Source organism: Capricornis sumatraensis, chromosome 12 (assembly GCF_032405125.1).
Source record: "Capricornis sumatraensis isolate serow.1 chromosome 12, serow.2, whole genome shotgun sequence".
NCBI lineage: Eukaryota > Metazoa > Chordata > Mammalia > Artiodactyla > Bovidae > Capricornis > Capricornis sumatraensis.
This window is the reverse complement of record NC_091080.1, coordinates 41,162,600-41,186,651: the sequence shown is the minus strand read 5'-3', so window position 1 is coordinate 41,186,651 and position 24,052 is coordinate 41,162,600. Positions and strand designations below refer to the sequence as shown.

The 24,052-nt window shown below is 42.8% G+C and overlaps 1 protein-coding gene and 1 non-coding gene across 2 annotated transcripts; both read right to left on the bottom strand.

The window, feature by feature from the left end:
• Window positions 1-2,393: 2,393 nt before the first annotated feature.
• Window positions 2,394-23,775, bottom strand: SLC46A3 (solute carrier family 46 member 3). Its single transcript, XM_068984267.1, has 6 exons — window positions 23,366-23,775; window positions 22,422-22,635; window positions 15,527-16,397; window positions 13,789-13,872; window positions 8,300-8,456; window positions 2,394-6,459 (listed from the first exon to the last, which is right to left on the bottom strand). The coding sequence occupies exons 2-6, from the start codon at window positions 22,608-22,610 to the stop codon at window positions 6,375-6,377; spliced, it is 1,386 nt and encodes a 461-aa protein (XP_068840368.1). The 5' UTR covers window positions 22,611-22,635; window positions 23,366-23,775; the 3' UTR covers window positions 2,394-6,374.
• On the bottom strand, window positions 9,868-9,940 carry TRNAS-GGA (transfer RNA serine (anticodon GGA)). The gene has a single exon. It is a non-coding gene; the product is annotated as a tRNA-Ser (tRNA).
• Window positions 23,776-24,052: the final 277 nt, after the last annotated feature.

Sequence of the window (24,052 nt, the reverse complement as noted above, 5' to 3'; positions counted from 1 at the left end):
GTTGTAGTACATCCCCTTAAATATTACTAAAATATTAGAACTTACTGTTAGGTTTGTTAACAGAATTTCAGGAGGGTTTTTTTTTTATACTGAAAAATCAAATTTTGAAAAGTTAGTTTGCTCCCAGATCTTGAATTTATTTCTGGAGCCAGTAGATGTGCTTCGTCTGCTGTACTTTGTCTTTTTGCTTCTTTTTGGTTTCTTGACCTGGTGGAGACAAGAAAACGCTATATTGTTCATCTCTGTGATGAAACAGAAGTCATATAGAGGGTATGGCTTCAGATCAGTGAGGGACCAGAAGGAATTCTGTTTTCACTTTGACTAGGCTTATTTACTTTTGGAGAGATGGGTTGATTTTAAGTAAAGACTTCAACCACTGTTTTTTTGTCTGTTTTCTGTGTTGTATATAAACATTGCAAAACAGAAACCATATTGTTTTTTTCTCCAACTTTTAATTTTGAAACTTAAAGGGAAATAGAATGAATAGAGGGGAATTCCCTAGAGGTCAAGTGATTAGGACTCAGGGTTTTCTCTGCTGCGGTCCTAGACTGAACCCCTGGTGGAGGAACTAAGAACTCGCAAGCCTCATGTTGTGGCCAAAAGAAAAAAAAAAAAAAAAAATAGCACACCCAGCATAACCTTCATGAAATTCACCAGTTGTCAGCATACTGCCTTTATTTCTTCATGAATAGATTCAGGATAAATGTTTTTGGCAAGAAGTCTGCAAAGATGATATATGTACTTATGTGTCATACCAGGAGCCATATGAGGTCAGGTTGTCCCACTTATTGGTGTTACTGCGATTGATTTGTTGACAAGTGATGGCCGCCAAAGCTCTCCATTGTAATAGTATAGTTTTCTTTTTGTAATTAATAATAATTAACAATAGGTGAAGTAATAGTTTGAGACCCCATGTATGTCCTGTTCCTCAAGAATCTTTCACCCAGAGGTTTTAGCATCCACAAAAAATCTTTGTCTCAATCATTTATAACATGGTCACTGGGGACAGGAAAGGACTGAAAAATTGTGATCTTGTATTCCTTCTGCATTTATTGGTTGACAAATTTTGAAAGGCCAGGTTCCCCACCCCCCCATCCCAATTTCTCCTCCTCTTTAAGGTATCCTTATCGACTCATGGATTCTTACTTAATGTTTTATAATCCATTTCTATCATTCCTTTTCTTATGACCCTAAATCAAATCATTTTGATTAATACATAGACTTTCCATTTGAACAGAAAATTACATTGGTGTTAAAGTGCTCTATTTAATTTTTAGCATTACTAATGAATGTTATTTCACAAAATATTGAATATACTTGAGACACGTTAGTGATCATAATCATAGTTATCATAGAAGTTATGACCAAAGGATCCCTGTTAGCTATGGGGAAATACTGCTACCCTTAATCCCACCTGCGTCTCGCCTGATCCTGATCACACGAGAAAGTCACAAAATCAGAACAAGAAGCAGAGCCAGAGCCTTCCTCCCCTTGGCACTATGGCTTAGAAGAGTCACTACAGGGACTTCCCTGATGGTCCATTGGTTAAGAATCTGCCTTGCAATGCAGGGGATCCAGGTTTGATCCCTGGCCAGGGGAACAAGGTCTCACATGCTGCTGGTTAACTGAGCTCGTGCGCCACAACCAGAAATCCCACAGGAGCCAGTGAAGATCCCAGGAGCCACAGCTAAGTGAGACCTGGTGCAGCCAAACAAACAATTTTTTTTAAAGTAGGCATTATATTAAAAAGCAGAGACCTTGCTTTGTTGACAAAGATCCGTCTAGTCAAAGCTATGGTTTTTCCAGTGGTCACATATGGATGTGAGAGTTGGACTATAAAGAAAGCTGAGCACCAAAGAATTGATGCTTTTAAACTGTAGTGTTGGAGAAGACTCTTGAGAGTCCCTTGGACTGCAAGGAGATCCAACCAGTCCATCATAAAGGAGATCAGTCCTGGGTGTTCATTGGAAGGGCTGATGCTGAAGCTGAAACTCCAATAATTTGGCAACCTGATGCGAAGAACTGACTCCTTGTAAAAGCCCCTGCTGCTGGGCAAGATTGAAGGCGGGAGGAGAAGGGGACGATAGAAGATGAGATGGTTGGATGGCATCACCGATTCACTGCACATGATTTGAGCAAGCTCTGGGAGTTGGTGTTGGACAGGGAAGCCTGGCATGCTGCAGTCCATGGGGTCGCAAAGAGTTGGACAGACTGAGCGACTGAACTGAACTGAGGCATATTATGAAAATTTAATAGAAGACACAGGAAACTAATAAGACCCAAGAAGCTTTGCATCATTCTTCTTTTTACATTTTTTATTATGGAAAATTTCAAACACCTGAAAGTAGATGGAAAAATACAACATAATCGCATGTTTCCCTCATCTAACTTCCAGAATTTATCCTTGGCCAATTTTATTTCATCTGTATTTTTTACCCACTTTCCCCTCAAGATTATTTTGAAAAAAATTCCAGATATAATTTATAGGTATAAATATTTCAGTTTACAAAGCTAAACATAACCACAATACTATCATTATCATACTTACGTTAATAATAATTCCTTACAGTTAAATATCAGTCAGTATTCAGATTTTCGAAGGTCCAAAAAGTTGTCATAATTTTTTTTAAGCTGTTTTGTTTGAATCAGATCCAAGTAACTTACACACGTGATTGGCTCTTGTGTCAACTGTTTCATGACTTATGGTTCTATCTCCTGTTTTTCTTTTTCTTGCTATTTCTTGAAGAAACCAAGTTGTTTGTTCTCTGGTTTCCCACAGTCTAATTTTTACTGTTTACATCTTTGTGGTGTAGATTAACACATCCTTCTCAACCCTGTATTTCCTGTAAATTGCTAGTTGAGTCTGTGAACTTGATCAGGTTCAGATTCTGCTTCCTTCTTTTTGGGAAGATCCCCTTATCAGTGGTATGTTCTTCCATAAAAAGACATTAGTGCCTGGACTTCCCTAGTGGTCCATTGTTGAAGACTCCACCCTCCCCATAGCAAGGGGCCTGGGTTTGAACCCTGGTCAGGGAACTAAATCTTGCATGCTGCAACTAGGAGCCCACATGCCACAGCTAAGACCTGGCACAGCCAAAAACTGATGCTCGTACCTAACAGGCTCTCATTCTGCGATGTTTGTGGCCATTGATACAATGCATGGATCCACTTATTTGTGAGTATCTGCAAAATGGTAATTCTAAATCTGTCATTCCTTCATTCTTTTTCAATCAGGATACTTCCTTTGAAGTAGACTTACTGTGACCTTCCATTTGGTTACCCAAGGACAGAGTTGATATAGGAAAGACAGGGAAAATGTGCTTTCTTCTTAATTTTATTTTTGTCCATTTTCAAAATAACACGTTTTTGTTTTTGTAATACCCTGTCCAGAAACCAGTTCATTTTTGTTGAAGGTGCATATTGTTTAATCAGTGTTTGATTTGCTTTGTTTTGCTGGTTTGAACACAGAGCACATTACCATTTTAGGGACTAAGCCTGGCTTTCGAAGCCTCTCTCTTCCCTCAATAAAATGAAAACTGAACACCTCCAGGGTTTGGCTTCAAGGGAAAGGTAGGCAAAGTCAGCACCCAAATGCTATTTCTCTCAATTTCCCCGTGCACTGTGTAGGACCTATCTGTCTTATTTTGTGTGTCTGACATCCACTGTCACTTCCTGAGAGACTTTGAACTCTCTGTGTTGTGTTGTCTGGGGGAGGTAGTGCCTGTTATCTCTCTAGAATGCTAGGAAGGTCCACCTTTCTGCTCCTGATGCCTCCTGGAGGCAGGCATGTGATCCTGGTGAGCTGATCAAACCTCAGTCCTGGACTTGGACTTCAGAGCGGGCCAGGAGGGGGACGGTGAGGCCACTTGTCACTGGTGCAGGCCATGCCCTTCACCCTTCGTGCTGCACGATGGTAGCTGTGTTGCTGTGACTTTATCTCTGGAGCCCCCCTGGTTCTTGGTTGTTTTCTGAACCTGAGCCTCGTTTAGGCTTTTTTTTTTGGAGCTGTGAGCTCCTGCTATCATTTCAGTAGATCCCTGTGTGCTTAAATAAACAGTGCAAGTTGGCAAGTTGTTGCCTGCAGTTGGGATCTCTGGGTGATTCAGTAATTGGCATTAGACAGTTGGTCTTATAGGAGACATGTCTCCAGAGAACTGTGGGATTGGGGATGAATTATCTGACTGAGTGGGATTAGACAGAGTCCAAGTAGGAAATCCAGCTGTCCCTGGCAGGCAGTTGTGAAATAGCTACCCCACCCGGTCACATGAATTCACGTTGCACAATTTACAGCAAGGTTCTGGGCAACTAGAATATTAACTAGTCAGAATGGTGGGGTGGCTGCTCCTGCCTGCAGTGGAAAGTTTAAAGCAAGTAAACAACACATTCAAGTCTCCAAACTAACCTACTGAACCTAAAGAACGTCATTTCTTATAGGTAGTGTACGTGTGTGTGTGTGTGTGTGTGTACAAGTGTGCTCGTGCACTCAGTCATGTCTGACTCGTCCAACTCTTTGTGACCCCTCCCCCCATGGACTGTAGCCCACCAGGCTCCTCTGTCCATGGGATTCTCCAGGCAAGAATGCTGGAGTGGGTTGCCATTTCCTTTTCTAGGGGATCTTCCCGACCCAGGGATTGAACCTGGGTCTCCTGCATTGCAGGCTGATTCTTTACTATCTGAGCCACCAAGAACAGTACTGAACATTTCACTGAGGTATAATTTACTTTGCAGGGTTATTAAGAGGATAAAATAAGTTGATATAGAAAGCACTTTGTAAACTGTAAAGTACTGTTTCTTTGTTTTTTTTTTGTTTGGGAAGAGCACTGAACAGGAAGTTAAACAAAAATAAATCAATCAATCTGAGAATAGCCCAGAAGACCTTAGCTAAACCTAAAAGGAATAGTCTTGGAAATAAGAATTTCTAGTATTTTAAAATATGAGTGTTATCTGCTGGCCAAGCAATCATTGATTATCCTACAGGGAAAGCAGTGCTATAAACAAGACTCTATCTGCTTTGAAGAGCTTACAAAGGAGTTAATCATCTAGGTGTACTTCAGGACATTTGTGTTATTACAGACAGAAACTTAGAAAATGGGAGATATGGTTTAGCGCATTTTTCAATCTCTTTGCAAGGCTGGCTTCATGACTATGGCATATCATTGGTTAATCTCATACTTCATTAAATATATAGCTTAAAATGATTTTTTACAAGTGAAAACAAAATTCTGTGGTCACTGAATTCAACTTTTATTGAGGATGTACGGAGGAATCAAACTGCCCCTGTCCTCAAGGGACTCATTTGCAACTAGGTAAGCAAATTTTACAAGACAAGGGAAGACGCTGGTAGGGCAGTGCCCACAGAGAGCTTGGGGAGCCCTGCAGGGACTAGGGGGACGGTGGTGGTGGGGGAAGTAGAAATGTTTGGAAGCCACATGGAGAAAGCAGAAGCTCTGCCTTTGCTGAGACTTGAAAGTTTCAGTGCAGCGGGGAGGGAGGAAGGCCCAGTGGAACACTGCGTGCAGACAGGAGGCAGGAAAGGATGTGGTGTTTTCAGGGACCACGGAGAAGGCAGTAGGAAATGGATTACTTTTCACAGAAATAAGGAATGAATATTGGCTCTATAAGCACTAATTAATTTACATCATGATTGGCTGTCTACTCGGTGTTTACCTTTCTTTAGGAACTATTTGTATTTTTGTCCCACTGTTATGGAAATATTATAATTGATGAAACATATTAGGAAAAATGTAAACATATTCATTAAAGTGCTTCTCTCTTAAGGATTTTGCAGCTACTGAAAGCTTTGACTACCACTAACGCCTTAACACCACTAACACCACTAACACCTTGATGAAACAAAGCATTACCCGAGTAGGTAATTATAAGTAGGAGAATTATAAAGGCTTGAAATGTCTATAGTTTTCCGATCAGTGACTGACTCATCATAATTTTCAACAGTTATGCCTTCAAAATCTTTGAGAGAGGTCAGAAATCCATTGTGCAGATGAAGAAACTGAAGCAAACAGGATTCTTCTTGGTCTCAATGTGAGAGACCAGAGTACATCAGGGAGATTATTGCTTTTGATCGTATCAAGTTTCTCAGACCAGTAAGTTTCCGTTTGTTTTGTAAATCCCAAAGTGGAAGGCGTTCTGAGATTTCTTCTTCTGTCTACTGGAAATATGTCACTTGTTCTTCATAAAGTGCTCAGAATGCTTGGTACTGTTAAGAAGCTAGAGGAGGGACTCTTTCTCTGAGAGTTTAGAAGAAAGGACCGGCAGCATTGATTATTCATGAAGTCCTGATCAGAGCTAGTTTAGATCCTTCAGAAGTCAGAGCATATGATATGTGCATTCGGATTTTTTTTAATCACGATTAATCATCTGTCCGAAGTGTCTTCGCTGGATTCTTCTTGTATAAGAAGGACATAGCTTCCCGTATTTCTGCTGACGTACTTGACAACACTGCCAAAGCAAATGAGACATTTAAAAACCTGTGATTAAGGCACTACATAAACCTGTGTTCTATCCTTTCTCTTGTTACATGATTTTTTAATAAATTATGCAAAGAAGGAGGGTAGTGGTTATTTTGAATCTAGCAGACTTTTATGCATAGATTTCTGAAAATATTAATTAAAAAAACGACATGAGTTCTACCTCTTCCAGATTCCTAAGATGTCCATCTCCCACTGTCTACTCTGCGTAGTCCCCACAAAATATTATAAGCTATTAGTGAAGTTCATGTTTCATGCCTATAACTGAAACTTGGACAGAAGACATCTAGACATAATTAAAATAGCAGGTAATTTTAATTTTAAAAATATTGAACATATTTAAAAAACAAAACTCAGAAGACCATCTGCATTTACATTAGAAGCATTATTAAAAGGATAACAGCCTTTTATCTCTCTGTACTAATTTTTCCAATTATAAAAGCAATATGTGTCCACAACAGAATATTTCTAAATATAATGAAGAATAAAATTTAAATGAGCCATTATTCTGCTTCCCATGTAGTACAGTTCTTATAAGTTATTTTTCACCATATGGATGCACCATCATTTATTTAACCAATTCCTATCATCAGCCATTTTGGTCATTAAAATATTTTGCCATAATGAACTTTTTGTATATAAATTTTTGACATTGCTGATCATTTCCTTAGGGTAAGATTCTAAATGGAATCACTGGTTCAAATGCCATGAACTTTTTTGGGGAAACTTTTGATACGTGTTCATGAATTGCTTTCCAAAAATGATAATGTGCGATAACCCTACTTCCAGCAAAGAACAAGGTTGCTGGTCTCATCAAGTGCTCACTGGCTCAGCATGGAGTTTTAGTATTGCCAATTCAACAGGTGAATAGCCTCCTTCTAAAAAGGTATCTGGTAAGAATAGCTTTTCATCACAGTTACAGAGGACTGGTAAACACTACTGTCGTCCAGCCTCTGCAGATTCAAGTATCAGCGTTCCGCTGAGAGAGACGTGCTGAGGTCCTACTTGGAACAAGGTGCCTGCCCAACCTTGAAGGAGTTAAGAGCCTGTGCAGACAGGCTCTGTCCTCCCTCCCTCACGGCCGCAGCCCACGGCGCTCAGGGGGCGCGAAGATCCCAGGCCCTGTGCCCCAGCTTACACCCCCCTTTCCTGTTCTCAGCCGAGTGAGATGGGCAGGCCCAGCAGAGGCTGGTTGAAGGGCTCTTGGCTCAAGGCTTGGGCCCCACAGAACGTGTCAAGTATACTTGCTCGTGCGTTTTCACAACCACTTACCTATATGGCTTACACTTTTTGTTCATTGAAAGGCAGAGGAAGAAACACATTATTTCTCACGAGTCTGTGCCTCTGGTCATTTTATTCTACGTACTGTTCATAAATAGAATTCTGTACTTGGCATTTATTTGTATATTTACATTTGAAAAGGAAATAATTTAATAAGCCAACTCTCAGGAAAGGAAAGAGAATTCTTAATATCCAGTGCATTCTATCTGCTCTTATCATTTACCCAAGAATCTGTATTAAAGTATATCTTCTCAGAGCAATCTTGTTCATTTAAAGATAAGGGGTAGCTTCTCAGAGTCTCCGTCTAATCCAGTCTTTCTTCCTCCTAGTCCTGGAAGGCCATGCCACTATCTTTTTTTTCTTAAGTCTACAAAATTATTGACAGATGTCATCATGTCTAAAAGTTCTTGAGAAAAATACATTCTGAGGCAAAACTTCAACAGATCTATGTTATTGTATTGGTAAAGTCAGGGAGTTCATTCAATCCATCTAGCCTTTGATAAAAGGATAAAAAATAAATAATGACCTACCATAGACTGATGGCTGGAATTAGCAATAAAACAGCGGAGAGCAGAAAGACAAAGCCTTTGTACCAAGCAACAGTGGCTGAATAAATTCCGTTGAAAGTAGAAACCGCAGTGATTCCGCCAAGTGTTTCTAAGAAAGCAAGACAAGCAAACATGGTGCCTGTTTGGGGGCGGGGTGTGGAGGGAAAGAGAGAAAAGGCTGAGTTACAAAACAACAAGCCAAAATAACAGAAAACTGCAAACATGGGGGTGCTGCCTGGTGAAGGAGGCAGTCACCCATTTTGTGGGTGAAGAAACTGAGGTCAGGAGTTCTCCTTGGACCTGACATGAGAGGAGCTGGAATCAGTACTTCCAGGATCCATGGGGAAAAGCTAAAAAGCACCGGCTGCTTAGGCGTGTGGAATCAGCTGTGTGTCTGCCCCGACCACAGCCTCAGACACAGAACCACCTGCCCCTGAGTTTCCAGGCTCCCCCCTGCCACTCTTGGTCCCTGGGCTAATCTGTGACACAGCTGCGGGGCAGGATGGCTCCCTGTGGGCAACATCCAGGTCGGGTCAGATCTGGCAAGAGTGACAGGCAAGGCAGAGAGACATAATCTTATCACATGTACCTGCGTGCTAAGTCGCTTCAGTCGTGTCTGACTCTTTATGACCCTATGGACCGCAGCCCTCCAAGCCTCCTCTGTGCATGGGGTTCTCCACACAAGAATCCTGGAGTGGGTTGCCACTCCCTCCTCCAGGGGATCTTCCCAACCCAGGGATCTTATGTTTCCTGCATTGGCAAGCAGGTTCTTTACCATTAGCGCCACCTGGGAAGCCCTTGGGAATCTTATCATATGTTCTGCAGTTTGAATTTGATCTCTTCCTCTAGAGTAACAAAAGAATCAGTTACATCAGTTTCCTGTTTGACTCGTCCAGTAACTACGTCACTGCCCTGTGCTCTAGTGAAGGTTATGCCACAGGCTGTTACTCAGTGATTCTCTAAAACATACTTTTCTGTCTTAACCTGCTTACAACTGTCTCCCCTCGGAGGGGACTCTGCTGTCCTTCTTGCTTGCTACACCCCGGGCATGGGAAAGGGCAGGCCTTGGAGCATTGCTCAAGAAGCCTGAAAATGGCTTCGGGGTCAGCTCAAGCTCACAGTCAGTCAGAGAAATGGTCCTTATTCCATGAGTTTTGAGTCCTGTCTGGAATCCAAGACCATGTTGACTGAAGAGTTAAACTTCCAAAAGACAGTTGAGCATCTTGACACACTGTTCTTCCTCTTGGTCAAATTTCACATCACTAAGAACACCATGGCTGTTCTCAGCCCCTGGCTTCAGTGGTATAAGTTCCTACAGTTTGTGCAGATCCTTCTTTCTTTTTAAAGCTGCTGTGTTTGTTCCCTACTTTGCCGAGTTTCCTTTTCCATGATAAACTGTAATGCATTTTCCTTATGAGTGAGTGAGTGAAGTCACTCAGTTGTGTCCGACTCTTTGCGACCCCATGGACTGTAGCCTACCAGGCTCCCCTGCCATGGGATTCTCCAAGCAAGAGTACTGGAGTGGGTTGCCATTTCCTTCTCCAGGGGATCTTCCCGACTCAGGGATCGAACCCGGGTCTCCTGCATTCCAGGCAGACGCTTTAACCTCTGAGCCACCAGGGAAGCCCAGTGCTAATTATGTAAATGATTGTGCTTAATTGGATTGATAAGGAAGGAAAAAGCAAGCTTGAGGATCACCTTTCACAGCTGGATTATAGTTTATAATAATATAAACTATATTTTATAGTATATAAAATAAACTATAAACCTCTTGTTTTCCCCATGGTCTTGCTTTTTTAAACTGTGTATTTATTTTTGTCTATTTATATCTTCACTCTATTATACACATTCTGGTGTGTGTGTGTGTGTGTGTGTGTGTGTGTGTGTGTGTGTGTTGTGAAGTTGCTTCAATAGTGTCCCATTCTTTGCAGCCCTATGGACTGTAGCCCATCGGGCCCCTCTCCATGGGATTTTCCAGGCAAGAGTACTAGAGTGGGTTGCCATTTCTTTCCTTCTCCAACATATTCTCATATATTGCTTCAGAGTCTTCATTGAACAACAGGACATATGTTCATAAAACAAACCTCTCTCTGCAGAATGCTAAGTTATCAGAGATGTGTCTTCTGAACCCAGTGAAAGTTCTGTCCATGTCAAGTGCAATTTGCTTTGTTCACTGCTGTGCGCCCAGGGTCTAGCCGTGCTGGCACATGGTAGACATCTAATACAAACTTGTCAAGTGATTGAATAAAAGCTTCGTTCAAGGGCACAGTTATCCATCATCATGTAGCATATGGACTTGGTGCCTCCATGATAATACAAGATTATACAGAATATTATGATATTTATGATAATACAGGAAGTCAGTTTAATTGGAAACAAGGTCTCCTAGTTATCTAACTATGGCATTGTTTTATTTTATTTCTAATGCCTTGCTAAAGCCAGGGATGGTGCCATGGTGCTAATCCTATTACACAGTGGCTTGAGTCTTTTCTTGTCGGAAACTCGGTCAGGCTGTGCAAACAAACAGCTACCCTCCCAAGAAATAGCTCTAGCTTCTTGCTGCAACTCCCTGAGTAGTACAACTTGTTTAATAGTTACCAAAGATAAATTGATTAAATAAAAGCACAATGGAGTTTATTTTCTAAACTTAAAAAAAAATCCAATAGATGTCAAAACTCAAGTCTGTTTGTTTTAACTGGGTCCCATATATTAAAGTCGCTCAGCTGGTAGAGAATCCTCCTGCAACATGGGAGACCTGGGTTCGATTCCTGGGTTGGGAAGATCCCCTGGAGAAGGGTAAGGCTACCCACTCCAGTATTCTGGCCTGGAGAGTTCTGTGGACTGTATAGTCCATGGGGGTCACAAACCTTGGACGTGACTGAGTGACTTTCACTTTCATGTATTAATAGAATTTCAAGGAGTACACAGATGACAAACTAAGAGGGAGTCCAGGGTGCTCTAGCGATGAATTTCATAGCTGTATGGAGCACAGAGATTTCAAAATAATTAGCAAAAGTCAGTTTCCTCCTCTTTTTTACATAAGGTATTATAATAGAGATAGGGAGAAGCACCTGAAAACCTCTGTAGCACTTCCCTTCTCAGATTACTTTAAGGTGCCTAATGTGACGAAAGCTGAGCGCAGAAGAATTGATGCTTTTGAACTGTGGTGTTGGAGAAGACTCTTGAGAGTCCTTGGACTGCAAGGAGATCCAACCAGTCCATTCTGAAGGAGATCAGCCCTGGGATTTCTTTGGAGGGAATGATGCTGAAGCTGAAACTCCAGTACTTTGGCCACCTCATGGGAAGAGTTGACTCATTGGAAAAGACTCTGATGCTGGGAGGGATTGGGGGCAAGAGGAGAAGGGGACAACAGAGGATGAGATGGCTGGATGGCATCACTGACTCTATGGACATGAGTCTGAGTGAACTCCGGGAGTTGATGATAGACAGGGAGGCCTGGCGTGCTGCGATTCATGGGGTCGCAAAGAGTCGGACATGACTGAGTGACTGAACTGAACTGAACCGAATGTTTTAACAAAAATATCCATTTTTAGAAGTAATGAAGGATGGAAGTACATTCACTTTTATACATTTCAATACCACCAGAAGGATTTCTTCATTTGCAGTTAAGAACAAAATGACTCTACTATCCTGGACCAAGGGAATCACAATGGAATTGACAAAGTTATTTCAACTCACAATAAGACATGTCAAAATGCAAATTACACATTTTGAAATGTCACTGTATTTAATAATATGAAACCACTTCTCAAAAGAGTTGATAAATAAATCAAGCTAAACTAAACCAAAGTAAATAATACATTCTGACAAGTCTATTGTAGTTCTAAGTCAAAGCAGGTTGATATTTTTGTTTCCTGAATAGTTTTATTGAGATATAATTCACATAATATAAAACTCACCCTTTTAAATTGTACAGTTCAGTGGTTCTTCTGTGTTCACAGAAACTGGGCAACCATCACCCACCATCTAATTTTAGGACATTTTCATCTCCCCAAAGGACTCTTTGTGCCCATTATCGGTCACTCCCTTTTCTCCAGAGTGTGGGGAAGCACTGGTGGAATTCCTGTCTCCATGAATTTGCCTATTCTGGAAATTTTGTGTAAATGGAATCATATTTACATAATAATGTGTGGCCTTTTGTGACCAGCTTCTTTCATTTAGCATAATGATTTCAAGGTTCATCCCTGTTGTAATGTGTATCATGACTTCATTTCTTTTTATTGTGAAGTCACATTCCGTGGGACAGACACACCTCATTCTGCTTACGCATTCACCAGTTCACGGACATTTGCATTGTTTGTGCTTCTTGGCTATTATAAATAATCCTGCTATGAACGTTAGTGTGCAAGATTTTTTGTGTGGACATATGTTTTCATTCCTCTTCAGGGTATACCTGGGAATGGAATTGCTGAGTCATACGGTAACTCTATTTAACTTTATCAGGAGCTATCAAACTATTTTGTTAAATGGCCAAGTCATTTTAGATGATTTTCTCACCAGCAGTGCATGAGGGTTCCAGCTTCTCCACATCCTCATCAACACTTCTTACGGTCTGTCTTTTTCATTTCACCCATCTCAGTGGGTCTCAGTGTGGTTCCAATTTGCATTTCCCGGATGGCTAATGATGTTGATCATTTTTCATGTGTTTGTTTGGCCATTTGTACATCTTCTCTGTAGATGTCAGTTCAAATCCTTCACCCATTTCTTAATTGGATCATCTTTTTATTGCTGAGTTTTAGTATATTTTGGACACAAGTTCCTTATCAGACATATGGTTTGCAAGTATCAATATATTTTCCCATTCAGTGGGCTGTCCTTTCACTTTCCTTTTTTTTTCCCCTCTCTCCTTTTTATTTTTTTAAGTATGGAAGTATGGCAAAACATTTACAGGAGACTTGGAAAATACAGAAGAAAGTTACATATTCTTTTCACTTTCCTGATGGTGTCCTTTGAAGCATAAAAGTTTTTAATCTGGAAAAACTCTAATCTATCTGTTTTGTTGTTGTTGTGCTTTTGGTGTTGTATCTAAGAAACCATTACATAATTCAAGGAAGCATCTAAGTTTTTACATAATGTAGTTTTTATATTCCTAAGTGATTTTCCAATTACTCTGCATCACACAATCAACAAACATCTTAGTGAATATATAGCTACGTCTTATGCGTGGAAAAGAATCCAGAAATATATTTTTAAATGTATTGAATTATGCAATCTTCTGCAGTGGGACGGGGCATGTCCAGAGCAAGCCCTCTGCAGCACCAGGCCCTGGGCAGGGGCTCCCTTGCCTGAATATCAGCTCTTCCTAACACATACCTTACCACTTGATTCAAAAGGAGTTCTGTGCAGAAAAAGGGTTGAGAATATTCTGAAGAAACAGACACTGATCGTACACGGCTACGGGGTGGTACAGATTATAGAGTCATTCTGTTTCTTAAGCAAATTACACTCACCTTGCTCAGAAGAACGAACCACTTTTGATATCATGGACCGTAGAACAGAGAGAGGCATGACAGTGAAGAGAAACGGCAGCCTGACTGTGAGAGGAAGAGATAACAATTAACTGGCTCGATCGGAAAACTCAGGGTCAGTTTTAAGCCTGAAACACTTTCCCTCTAAACAGTTCATTTTCTCTAAGCATCCTGCTTCATTACTTCTAATGACTGAATTAATTAATGGAAGAATTCTGCTTAATAAAGGAAGATAGACAATGGACAGGTCAGTTTAAGATGAGTTTACTTTCTGCAGATGTAGAAAACAAACTTAGGGTTCCTGAGGGTAAGGGGAGAGAAGAAGGAGGAATTGGGAGATTGGGACTGACACATACACACTGCTAGATATAAAATAGATAACTAATAAGGACCTATTGTAGAGCACAGGGAGCTCTACTCAACACTCTGTAATGGCCTATATGGAAAAGAATCTAAAAAAGAGTGGGTATACGTATGTATTTATATCACAGATCCACAGTACGTTTTTTGTTTGTTAATAAGTTTTTTGTTTGTTTTCTGGTTTTGCTCTTTCAGACTCGGCATTTTTAGTGCTAGTGTTCTTTTATTGATCTGCTCATTGGCAAACTGGTTCCTTATCTTGTTGGTTGTTCATCTTTGTGGCTGAAAAATTTCAGGAACACAAATTGCCTTTGTTCTTAACTTCTGACCCTTAAGAGTCAGTAGCATTTTTCATTATAAGATAAAACAGTAAGATATTACATTTGCAGATCACTGTAAAGTTCTCACACATATTAACTGACTTTGGCCTTGGCAATTCCAAGGGAGACGGGGAGAGGGACCTGTCCTTTTCTGAACTCTTGGCATTGTGCTAAGTGGTTTACAGTTATCTCTTCTAATATTCGTGACAATCCTCTGAATCAAGCACCACGATGCCCATTTTAGCGATAAAAAAATAAGGGCTCAGAGCAGTTCAGTAACTAGCCTAAGATCACCTGGCTCTGCAGATGGAAATTAAGCACAATTCTGCTTGGTCATCCTGCCCCCCTGCAGGGTAGCAAGAGGTTAATACTGCCTTTGTAGAAAAAGACTAAATGGACCTCTCTTGAGGTCTTACTTTACAGATCCTTTAACCTTTGCAAGTGCAGTATTTTCACTCAAGCCTTACAAAAACCACTGATGGGGTGCAGGTAGTTAAGGAAACAGGTCAGCTTGTCAGAATGTGATTCATCAAAAGTTAATTCATGAAATGATCAATTTGCTGAAATTTCAATTTGCAAAGTCTTCTTGAATACATCCAGATGAGATCGGGCACGTTCAGGGTGGTATGGTCATAGGCTTGAATATATTCAGTGAACATTTTTCTTATAAATCTTTTGAGCATCCTTTACATAACAGTCTTATTTTTTTTAATCTAAAGTAGCCTTCTTAGTAGCACTTTAAGAAATATTTTAAGTTGGTGAATGTTATATTGAAGAACTGATTCACAAGAAGAAGTTTCCTCAGGACAGTTTCTGGGCAAATGTGCAAATTTAGAAAATTGTGGTTATTAAACAAAATTATTTTAAGTCAGTTGTTTTTCAGCTTCTGGCAAATTTGCTTTTAACAAATTACCTTTAATTAAACTAGAATACATTAAATAGAGAATTTTGTATTAAAGTTTCTCAACCATCAGACTGCATTCATTTTATATAAACATCAAATACGAAATTCCAGGGTATACTTGTAACTCGTAACTTACCTAAAAACATCATCAATGTTGTTCTGGCAAAAGCAGTCATAGCCATGCCCACCATGGTGGTCAAAGTTCCTATGAAGGCCATGTGAATATCGTCCATACAGTAAGAAAAAAGCCATATTCCTAGGAAACTGCTGAAAAAAGTGAAACTACCCAAAGCTGACCCGTAACCTATTAAAACTTCATCCCAGCAGAGCGGCGAATCCAATTCATAAAGGACAAAAATGGGGGAAACACCAATGGTCACGAAAAAGTAAGTGATCATCGTGAAAAGCAACAAACAACACAAAGACCGTTGCTCATCAGAAGCATTTTTAAAAAGCATGTATGTTCGGTGAAATAGGTTTTTAAAGGTTTCGGTCCACGATACAGAAATATTCTGAGATGAAGACTCTTTCATCGAATCCTCAAGAAAAAATAAAGTATAAAGCAAGTTCACAAAAAGAGCCACGGTAACAATTAAAAAGGACCACACAAAACCTAACCCTCTAATAAAATAGCCAGAAGACAATCCTGTTAATCCACTAACAACTCCAAACAGGAAGTCAATTATGGCAATTCGGATCGTTCTTTGTTTCTTTTCTTTACACTGATCAACTATGTAGGCAAAAGAGGCTCCCAGAAGTGTGGTGTAATTGCCAAAAAGTGCACCAATGAAGGTAGATGCAATCAGAAGCTGGACTGGAAGGGCAAAATAGGAGAGCAGACAGAGCCAAGCACTGTTTGCAAGAGCGCCGACAGAAGACAAAATCAGAGGGAATTTCCTTCCTCCATGGTCACTGTGTGACAGAAACACGAACGTAGACACGAGACCAGGAATTAACCCACTTATGTCCATCTGCAGGTTAAAAAGAGACACCTTTTTCTGGACTTCCTGCAAAGAAAAAGAAGACAAAGTGTTTACAGAGGTGTTTACAACGTGCCTGAAAGTATTTTGGTATAGACTTTTGAAAAATCAAGCAAGAGCTGGTAAGTCAGGGATGGGGAATTTATAGTGCATGAGTTTTTTGTTTTTGTTTTTAAAAAATATTTATTCATTTGGTTGCCCTGGGTCTTAGTTGTGGCAAGCTGAATCTTTGATCTTTGTTGCACCACGTGAACTCTTAGTTGCAGGTCCCCCAGCATTGGGCACAGAGAAGGCAACGGCACCCTACAACTCTCGCCGGGAAAATCCTATGGACAGAGGAGCCCGGTAGGCTGCAGTCTATGGGGTCATGAAGAGTCGGACACAACTGAGAGACTTCACATTCATTTTTCACTTTCATGATTGGAGAAGGAAATGGCAACCCACTTCAGTGTTCTTGCCTGGAGAATCCCAGGAACAGAGGAGCCTGTTGGTTGGGCTGCCATCTATGGGGTCGCACACAGTCGGACACGACCGACGCGACTTAGCAGCAGCAGCATTGGGCAAGACGTCTCAGCCACTGGACCACCAGGGAAGCTCTCAACTTAAATCATTATCCAGTTCACAACGCAAAGATCAAGAGCTGATATAATCATCAATGCTCAGTCATAATGTTCAAGGTCCACAGTGGAGACACTGACCCATAAAAATGAAATGTATGTATTGGTGTATCTCTGACTCACATCAAGGATCCACAGAGCCCAAGGCCTCAGGACTGGCCATGTAATGACTTCTTTTTTCTTCTGTGGACTTCCCTGATAGCTCATCTGGTAAAGAATCTGCCTGCAATGCAGGAGGCCCCAGTTCAATTCCTGGGTTGGGAATATCCCCTGCAGAAGGGATAGGCTACCCATTCCAGTATTCTTGGGCTTCCCTTGTGGCTCAGCTGGTAAAAAATCCACCTGCAATATGGGAGGCCTGGGTTCAATCCCTGGGTTGGGAAGATCCCCTAGAGAAGGGAAAGGTTGCCTACTCCAATATTTTGGCCTGAAGAATTCCACGAACTGGGGTCACAGAGTCAGACACAACTGAGCAAATTTCATTTTCTTTCACTTTCTTCTGCGGACAGTTCACACTAAGAGATCGCGTTCTAAAGGAAAAAGGATACCTTTTCCCATGATACATCTTTCTGTCTACACTAAGGGAATGAATATCACATGTAAGTGTCATATTTGACAGACTTTTATTTAGGTAGAGCTCAGTTTTCCTTTTTACATGTGTCTCCACAAATATTCCTTTATTTACTAAAAACTAAGATAAAACCCAAAGAAGAGTTCTATATTGACTAAAGATGGTAGTGTGCCATGAACTAAGGAGTGAGATGAACTCCGCTTTCCTGAGGCCTGGCACAACTATGAGCACACAGATTGGCAGACACAACCATCATTGCACTAGTTATTTGATGTAAAGAACTTGGGTGATTTAAAAGCATTGTCTTCTTGCCTCTTCTGTGTATTTTCCAAACTTTATATTAAAGCTGGGTGCCATTTTTATAATGGTGATGACTAAACTCAGTTTAAAGGCTTTCCACATGACACTAGTGGTAAAGAACCCACTTGCCATTATGTCTCATTGGCAAGGTATAATCAGAAACAAGTTCAGTCCCAGGGTCAGGAAGATACCCTGGAGGAGGGCATGGCAACCCACTCCAGTATTCTTGTGTGGAGAATCCCATGGACAGAGGAGCCCGGTGGGCTACAGTCCATGGGGTTGCAAAGAGCTGGACACAACTGAAGTGTTTTAGCACACATGCAAACTCATTTAAAAAAATTTATTCATATCATATTTAGAAGGCACCCTAAAAACCTGATGAACCACAAAAATATCGGATACTGAATTAATTTTTAAATAGTGAGCCTATTTTAATTTTTATATATGTATAAAATTCAAGCCATTCTGTATTGCCAAAACTTGAGTCATCTTTGCTTCTAACCTTTCCCTTCGTCCATGTTCCCCAGCACAATCTATCTTGCCTGCCTCTCCTCCCCCGCCAGTCTTTCTTGTGCCTTTATCTTCTTGACGGTCCCATAGTTGCCATGTGAACAACTCCCACTGGTTTTGCTCTCCACTACTCTGACATCTCACTGGTCTCTTTACTCAGTTCAAGTGTAACACCAGCCTTATCACTTTGCAGATCACAGACCCGGATGCTGGGCACATCTCCCAGAGCACACTGTCAGTGTGTCTCTCACCTCTCAAAGCTGCAGTGTCTCCCCAGCCTGCCTGAGAAAGTCCACGCTCCTTAGGCTGGAGCCTGAAGTTCCCAAGATGTGGCCTGGCCTCACTCCTCTGCATCATGCCCACTCACTCCAAGTACAGTCTATGTTCCAGGCACCATCCACAGTCAGTCCTGCTTGGATTTCCCTGAAATTCCCAAACCCACGTCATTATCCCTCCTTCCGAAGCTTCTCACACAACAGTTATCATCCGCTAGCTATACTTTCTGTGTAATGATTAAGAGCTTGAGCTCTGGAATCAGAGGAACCTGGATTCCATCCAGTCAGTTCTGTACACAGCAGTTTTAGGTGATCTTTATAGCTGATTTGAGTTGTAGTATAAACATTGTAAAAAACAGAAAATAAAAAAAAATTTTAAATTAAACAGAAGGACAGAAGACAGTCCTGTTAATCCACTGACAATTCCAAACAGGAAGTCAATTATGGCAATTTGAATCATTCTTTCCTACTTGTCTTAACATTGATCAACTATGTAGGCAAAAGGGACTCCCGGAAGTGTGGTGTAATTGCTAAAAAGTGCACCAATGAAGGTAGACGCACATCAGCTCACGTCACTCCTCTCATCGTGAGCACGTCAGCTCATGTGACAGTCCCTCAATGACTTTCCTTCCACTGGAGTAAATGCAAACTCCTTGTGGGTGGTGGCAGGGGGCTGGGGGGCAGTCCCCCAGCACAGATTCTGCAAACCTCCAGGCTACTTGCTGTTCTCTCCGCTTGATCGATCCGCACACAGCTTACTTCCTTAATTCAGAACCACCTCCTCAGAGAGGCCTTCCCTGACCATCACTCCAACTAAAGCAATCCCACTGACCCCTACCCAACGCTCCAGCCCCTCATCCTGCCGTTTTTCTCCCTAGAGACTCACCACCCCTTGACAGGACATGATATGTTACTCTAGATGTGCATTCCATGACCTCCCTACTCCAATCTAAGCTCCCAGGGCAGGTGTGGAACCAAGACCGGCTCCAAGAACAGTGCTTCCAGGTACTCAACAGACGGATGGATGACATGAACGAACCGTCAAGTGAAGCAGGAGTCTGTAACTTGCTGCGTGTGAACCTGACCAAATTACTTGATTCCAGAGCTTCTTCATCTGACGAGAGGGAATGTCAACAGTCCCAATCTCGCAGGCTGCCAGGAGACTTAAAATTAAACATAAGGTGCTCCGCACAGGGCCCTCCTACAGTCAGTGCTAAATCACTCTTGCCTGTTTTGTGTCTATACTAGAATAAATTTCTTGAGCACATCTTGGTACCTCCTACAGACATAGGAGCCATCAAGTAAGTGTTTATTGAATAAACAAACAAGTGAAACAGTTATCTTTTAATCAACTCCTCAACAAGATGTTCCATTTTGGGGTTCTCCTCCCTTTTCCACGCCTCCTCCTATGTCCTGTTTTCCTCTCCTTTCCATCCACTGTCATTCCAACCCAGTCTTTTACACAGACTGCTCTCATCTGCAACCCATGTTTTGAAATGCAGTTTTTAACAAAGCAAACTCAAAGCATCTGTCAACCATAAATGTTGAGACAGAAGAAATTCTTGTGTGTCTGTATGTTTTAAACTCTGGAGAATTATAATTATATGTCATATAAGGGTAGATGATAGAAATCAGAGTGGAAAAAATGCTATTTCCTATACAAGATGGAACAGAATAACAATGTACTGAGACAGGAGAAACTAAGGAAAGTACTGCCAGTTTTAAGAAAGTCACAATTTCATAGGCTAAAATGTATATATTAATTTCAGTTGAGTAGAAAATATTTCTTATCTGCTGGTAACAAGGGACTCTGTTAGTTATTAAAAGGTTTATACACAAATTCCTGGGCGAGAACAATTTCATCATCTGCTGGGAAACCTGAAATTGTCCCCTCCAAGTTTAGAGGTCTGTCTCCTATTTTTAGGGGTATAAGAGCAGTCCACAAACCTCTCAACTTGCATGTGGCCAGAACGCACCTAGGGAGCTGGGCACTGAGACAGCCACTCAGGAAACGGGCAACATGTGTTCTTGGATTTAAAGAGGGGAGAATATTCTCTGAAAAGCTGAACAGGGCCAGGGAGGGGCCCAGAAGGAAGTGCTCTTAGGTCCTAAGGTGCAGGTGGTGAGGAGGTTGCCACACCCCATCCCAGTTGTGGGCGGGGTGGTATCCAGTTCCCCAATTTGAGAAAAAGCACCTGAAGCTCCAGTGCACTGATTGTAAACCAAGGCATCCAGGGCAGTGGGCTCTCCTGACTATTAATTCAATGAAACCACAATCAATCAGTCAGTGAAAAATTTTGGCAAAAATCTTCAATATGAGACCACTGCTCTGGGCAGCGAGGGGCTTTCAGCAGCTGGGCCAGGCAGGAAGTGGGGCCAGTACTCGTGACCACACAGTCACAGAGGTCACCGCAGCAGCTGGACCGAGGCTGGAGGGCGAGGGCAGGAGACTTTTCAGTCACTCGAGTCCTCTCCTCCTCCATCCCCTTCTCTGCTCCCAGGGCTCCGGTGAAGGAACACACAGAATCAAATGCAGAGACTGATGAGACTCTGGAAACTTCTCACTCCCTGGCAACGACATCCATGTAACAGGAAACATTCTTGTTTGTTTGTTTGTTGGCCTTGGCATGCGGAACTTCCCCGACCAGGGATCGAACCCGTGGCCCCCACAGTGAAAAACACAGAATCTTAACCATTGGACCACCAGGGAAGTCCAAAGAAACATTCTTGAAGGGAGACAAAACCAAGAAGAGAGACTCTTGGCCCTTCTGTTCTTATGACCTCCTTCTAGGCCAGAAATTTGATATCCATATGGCTGTTCGGAAATAATCTCTTTTTCTCTGAGGGTGCAGGTGACCCAGAGTCCCTTGACGGTTTTTTCCTCTTTTGACTGGGGAGGCAGCGCCACTCTTTTGCCCCTCTTCCCAAGCAGAAGAATTCAAAGCTCCTAAGTGTGGTTGTTTTTCAGGCATTGTTGCTGGGGGCAGGGCAGGGAATTTCCCAATCTGGCTGCTCTCTCTTTTGCATTTGGACATTGGCAGGCTCTGTTAAGAACTGCCTAAGGAGCAGGAGACTGGCAGTGTCCCTCCTGGGGGTGGAGAGTGGATGGGGAGAAGGACAGGCTCTGTGGTATCTGGCAGGACATTTTCACTGACCTCAGAGCACAAATGGGTGCTTTCCACCCCCCACACCCCCATACAGATGCTCCTCAGCATTTGAGGGGCGGGGGTCAAAGCTGATTTGATAACACCAAATGGTGGATGGCACATGCCACCCATACCCCATGGTGGACACTGGCCCGGGGCCCACAGTCTTCAGGGAAGGGCTATGTTCTGGGGTCACCAAAAACTGGGTCAGGTGAGCAGTGGAAAGAGGCGGAGCGAGGGGGCAAGGGAAAGGTAAGATCCATGTTTCACTCCACCTGTGTCTATCGAGCACTCATTCCAGCCTGCCCTGCCCAACTTTCAGGCTTCCTGTGGGGAAGGAGGAAAGAGACAGCCACACAGGAGAGGAGACTGCACTGAAATCTTCTGAGAGAAAGGAGAAGAGCCAGAATCACAGGAGAAGAAAGGGGTTTTAAGGAGAAGAGGCAGATTAGAGGTGTCAGGGAGCTTCAAACAGAAAGAGAACTGAATAAAGGCTCTTGCTTTGGGACTTCGGGGTTTTAGGGTGACCCTTCAGAGATCAAGGTATGATGAGAGCGGTATCCTCCTTCCTTTAAAACCCCGCTGCGCATTCCTCTTTTATAATACACTTTAGGGCTATTTTCATGTCTTACCTCCTGGAATGCAAAAATCGGGCTGCTTTTGTTCTTTGCACACTCAGAAGTATTGCTCTCAAGTGCAATGCTGTAGTTGCCCGTTTCTTCCCATATCCTCCTGTATACATATTGTGTTGTCAATGGGCTGTTCAGAGTCAGAGCGAATACACTAAGGCAAATGACAGGTTCTACAAATGGAATCTTCATCTTGCTTGGGTAGACAGCTGGAGTTCTATTAAAGAGAAAAGGAGAGAATCAGTTGTACTCTTATCAGATAGACTAGGTTTTCAACAATGGGGAAGTTAGGGGCATTTGGTGGAGTAAACAAGGACACTAGGGAACAGAAAGCAGTAAGCACTTCCGTCGAAAATAACTTTTCGGTACTCAGTAAACCTGAGACTGTCATACTTCTCATTTTTAAGAGTTGGACCTTTAAGGACTCAGGATGATTAACTTGGACCTTTAAGAACTCAAGGGACTTTTAAGGACCTTTAAGTATGTTAGTCACTCATCCCTATCCGACTCTTGGTGACCCCATGGACTGTAGCCCTCGAGGTTCCTCTGTTCATGGGATTTCCCAGGCAAGAGTACTGGAGTGGGTTGCCATTCCCTGCTCCAGGGGATCTTCTTGACCCAAGGATTGAACCTGGGTCTCCTGTATCCGCAGGTAGATTTTTTACTATCTGAGCCACCAGGAAAGTCCAAGAACCCTTAAGAAGACTCTTTAAAATAGTCTTAGTAAGTTATATCCCACTGGGGCAACCAGTGATCACACTATAACTCCCACGTTGTATACTGCCAGCTGGTTTTCATAGAGGAAACAGTGAGGTTGCTCTTGGGACACGACAGTTACGTAATTGTTTATTATTGCTTTGGCTGCTGGTGAACAGGGGGCAGGAAGTGGACCTTTAAAGAAGCAGCTCCGAGTCGTAATAAGGCGTTGTTTCTTTTGTTTAACTCACCCCACGGTCACGGTCTTCCTGCCAGGCTGCTGGGCGCGGGTCTGGCCATTGTCGGGGCCCGGAGTCTTGGGGGGCTTTCTCCTTTCAGAGGGGCCTGCCTGCAGCGCCTCCTGGGCAGCAGGTGCTCACGGAGGCTGGGTCTGCGCCGCCGCGCTGGGGCGGGAAGGGGAATGAAAGTCCGTTGAATTCGACCAAATGAACCAGCTCGGGAAACCTCAAGCCCTTATTTTAAAGCAAACCAAGACAGCGCCCTTCCGCGTCCAGGGGACAAGCGCGACAGTCCACCGCGCAGCCCTCACTCGGCTCCGGCGCGGTCCTGCGTGCGATCTTGGTCCGGCGGGTCCTGGGGCCCGCGCGGGACAGCCGCGCCTGCGACCCCGGCCGGCAGTCCCTGAGTCCCCAGCCCGGCCTGCGCGCGGTGACTCAGCGGCGCCGCCTGCCCCGGGGACGCGCCTCTGGGGTGTTAGTCCCCGAGTCACCCCCGCCGCCGGGGCGGGCACTGATTTCCTGCGATTGGGCCCCGTGGCCAGCACCCCCGCGGGGATTGGTCCGCTCCGACGCCACTCTCGAGCTCCCGCCCCCAGAGGCCCGCCCACCCCCGCGGGTCCCTCTGCAGCCCCCGCAGCCCCCCGCAAGTTCGAGGACTGTGGGTAGAGAGCATTTCTGGGACCGAATAGCGCTCTTCAC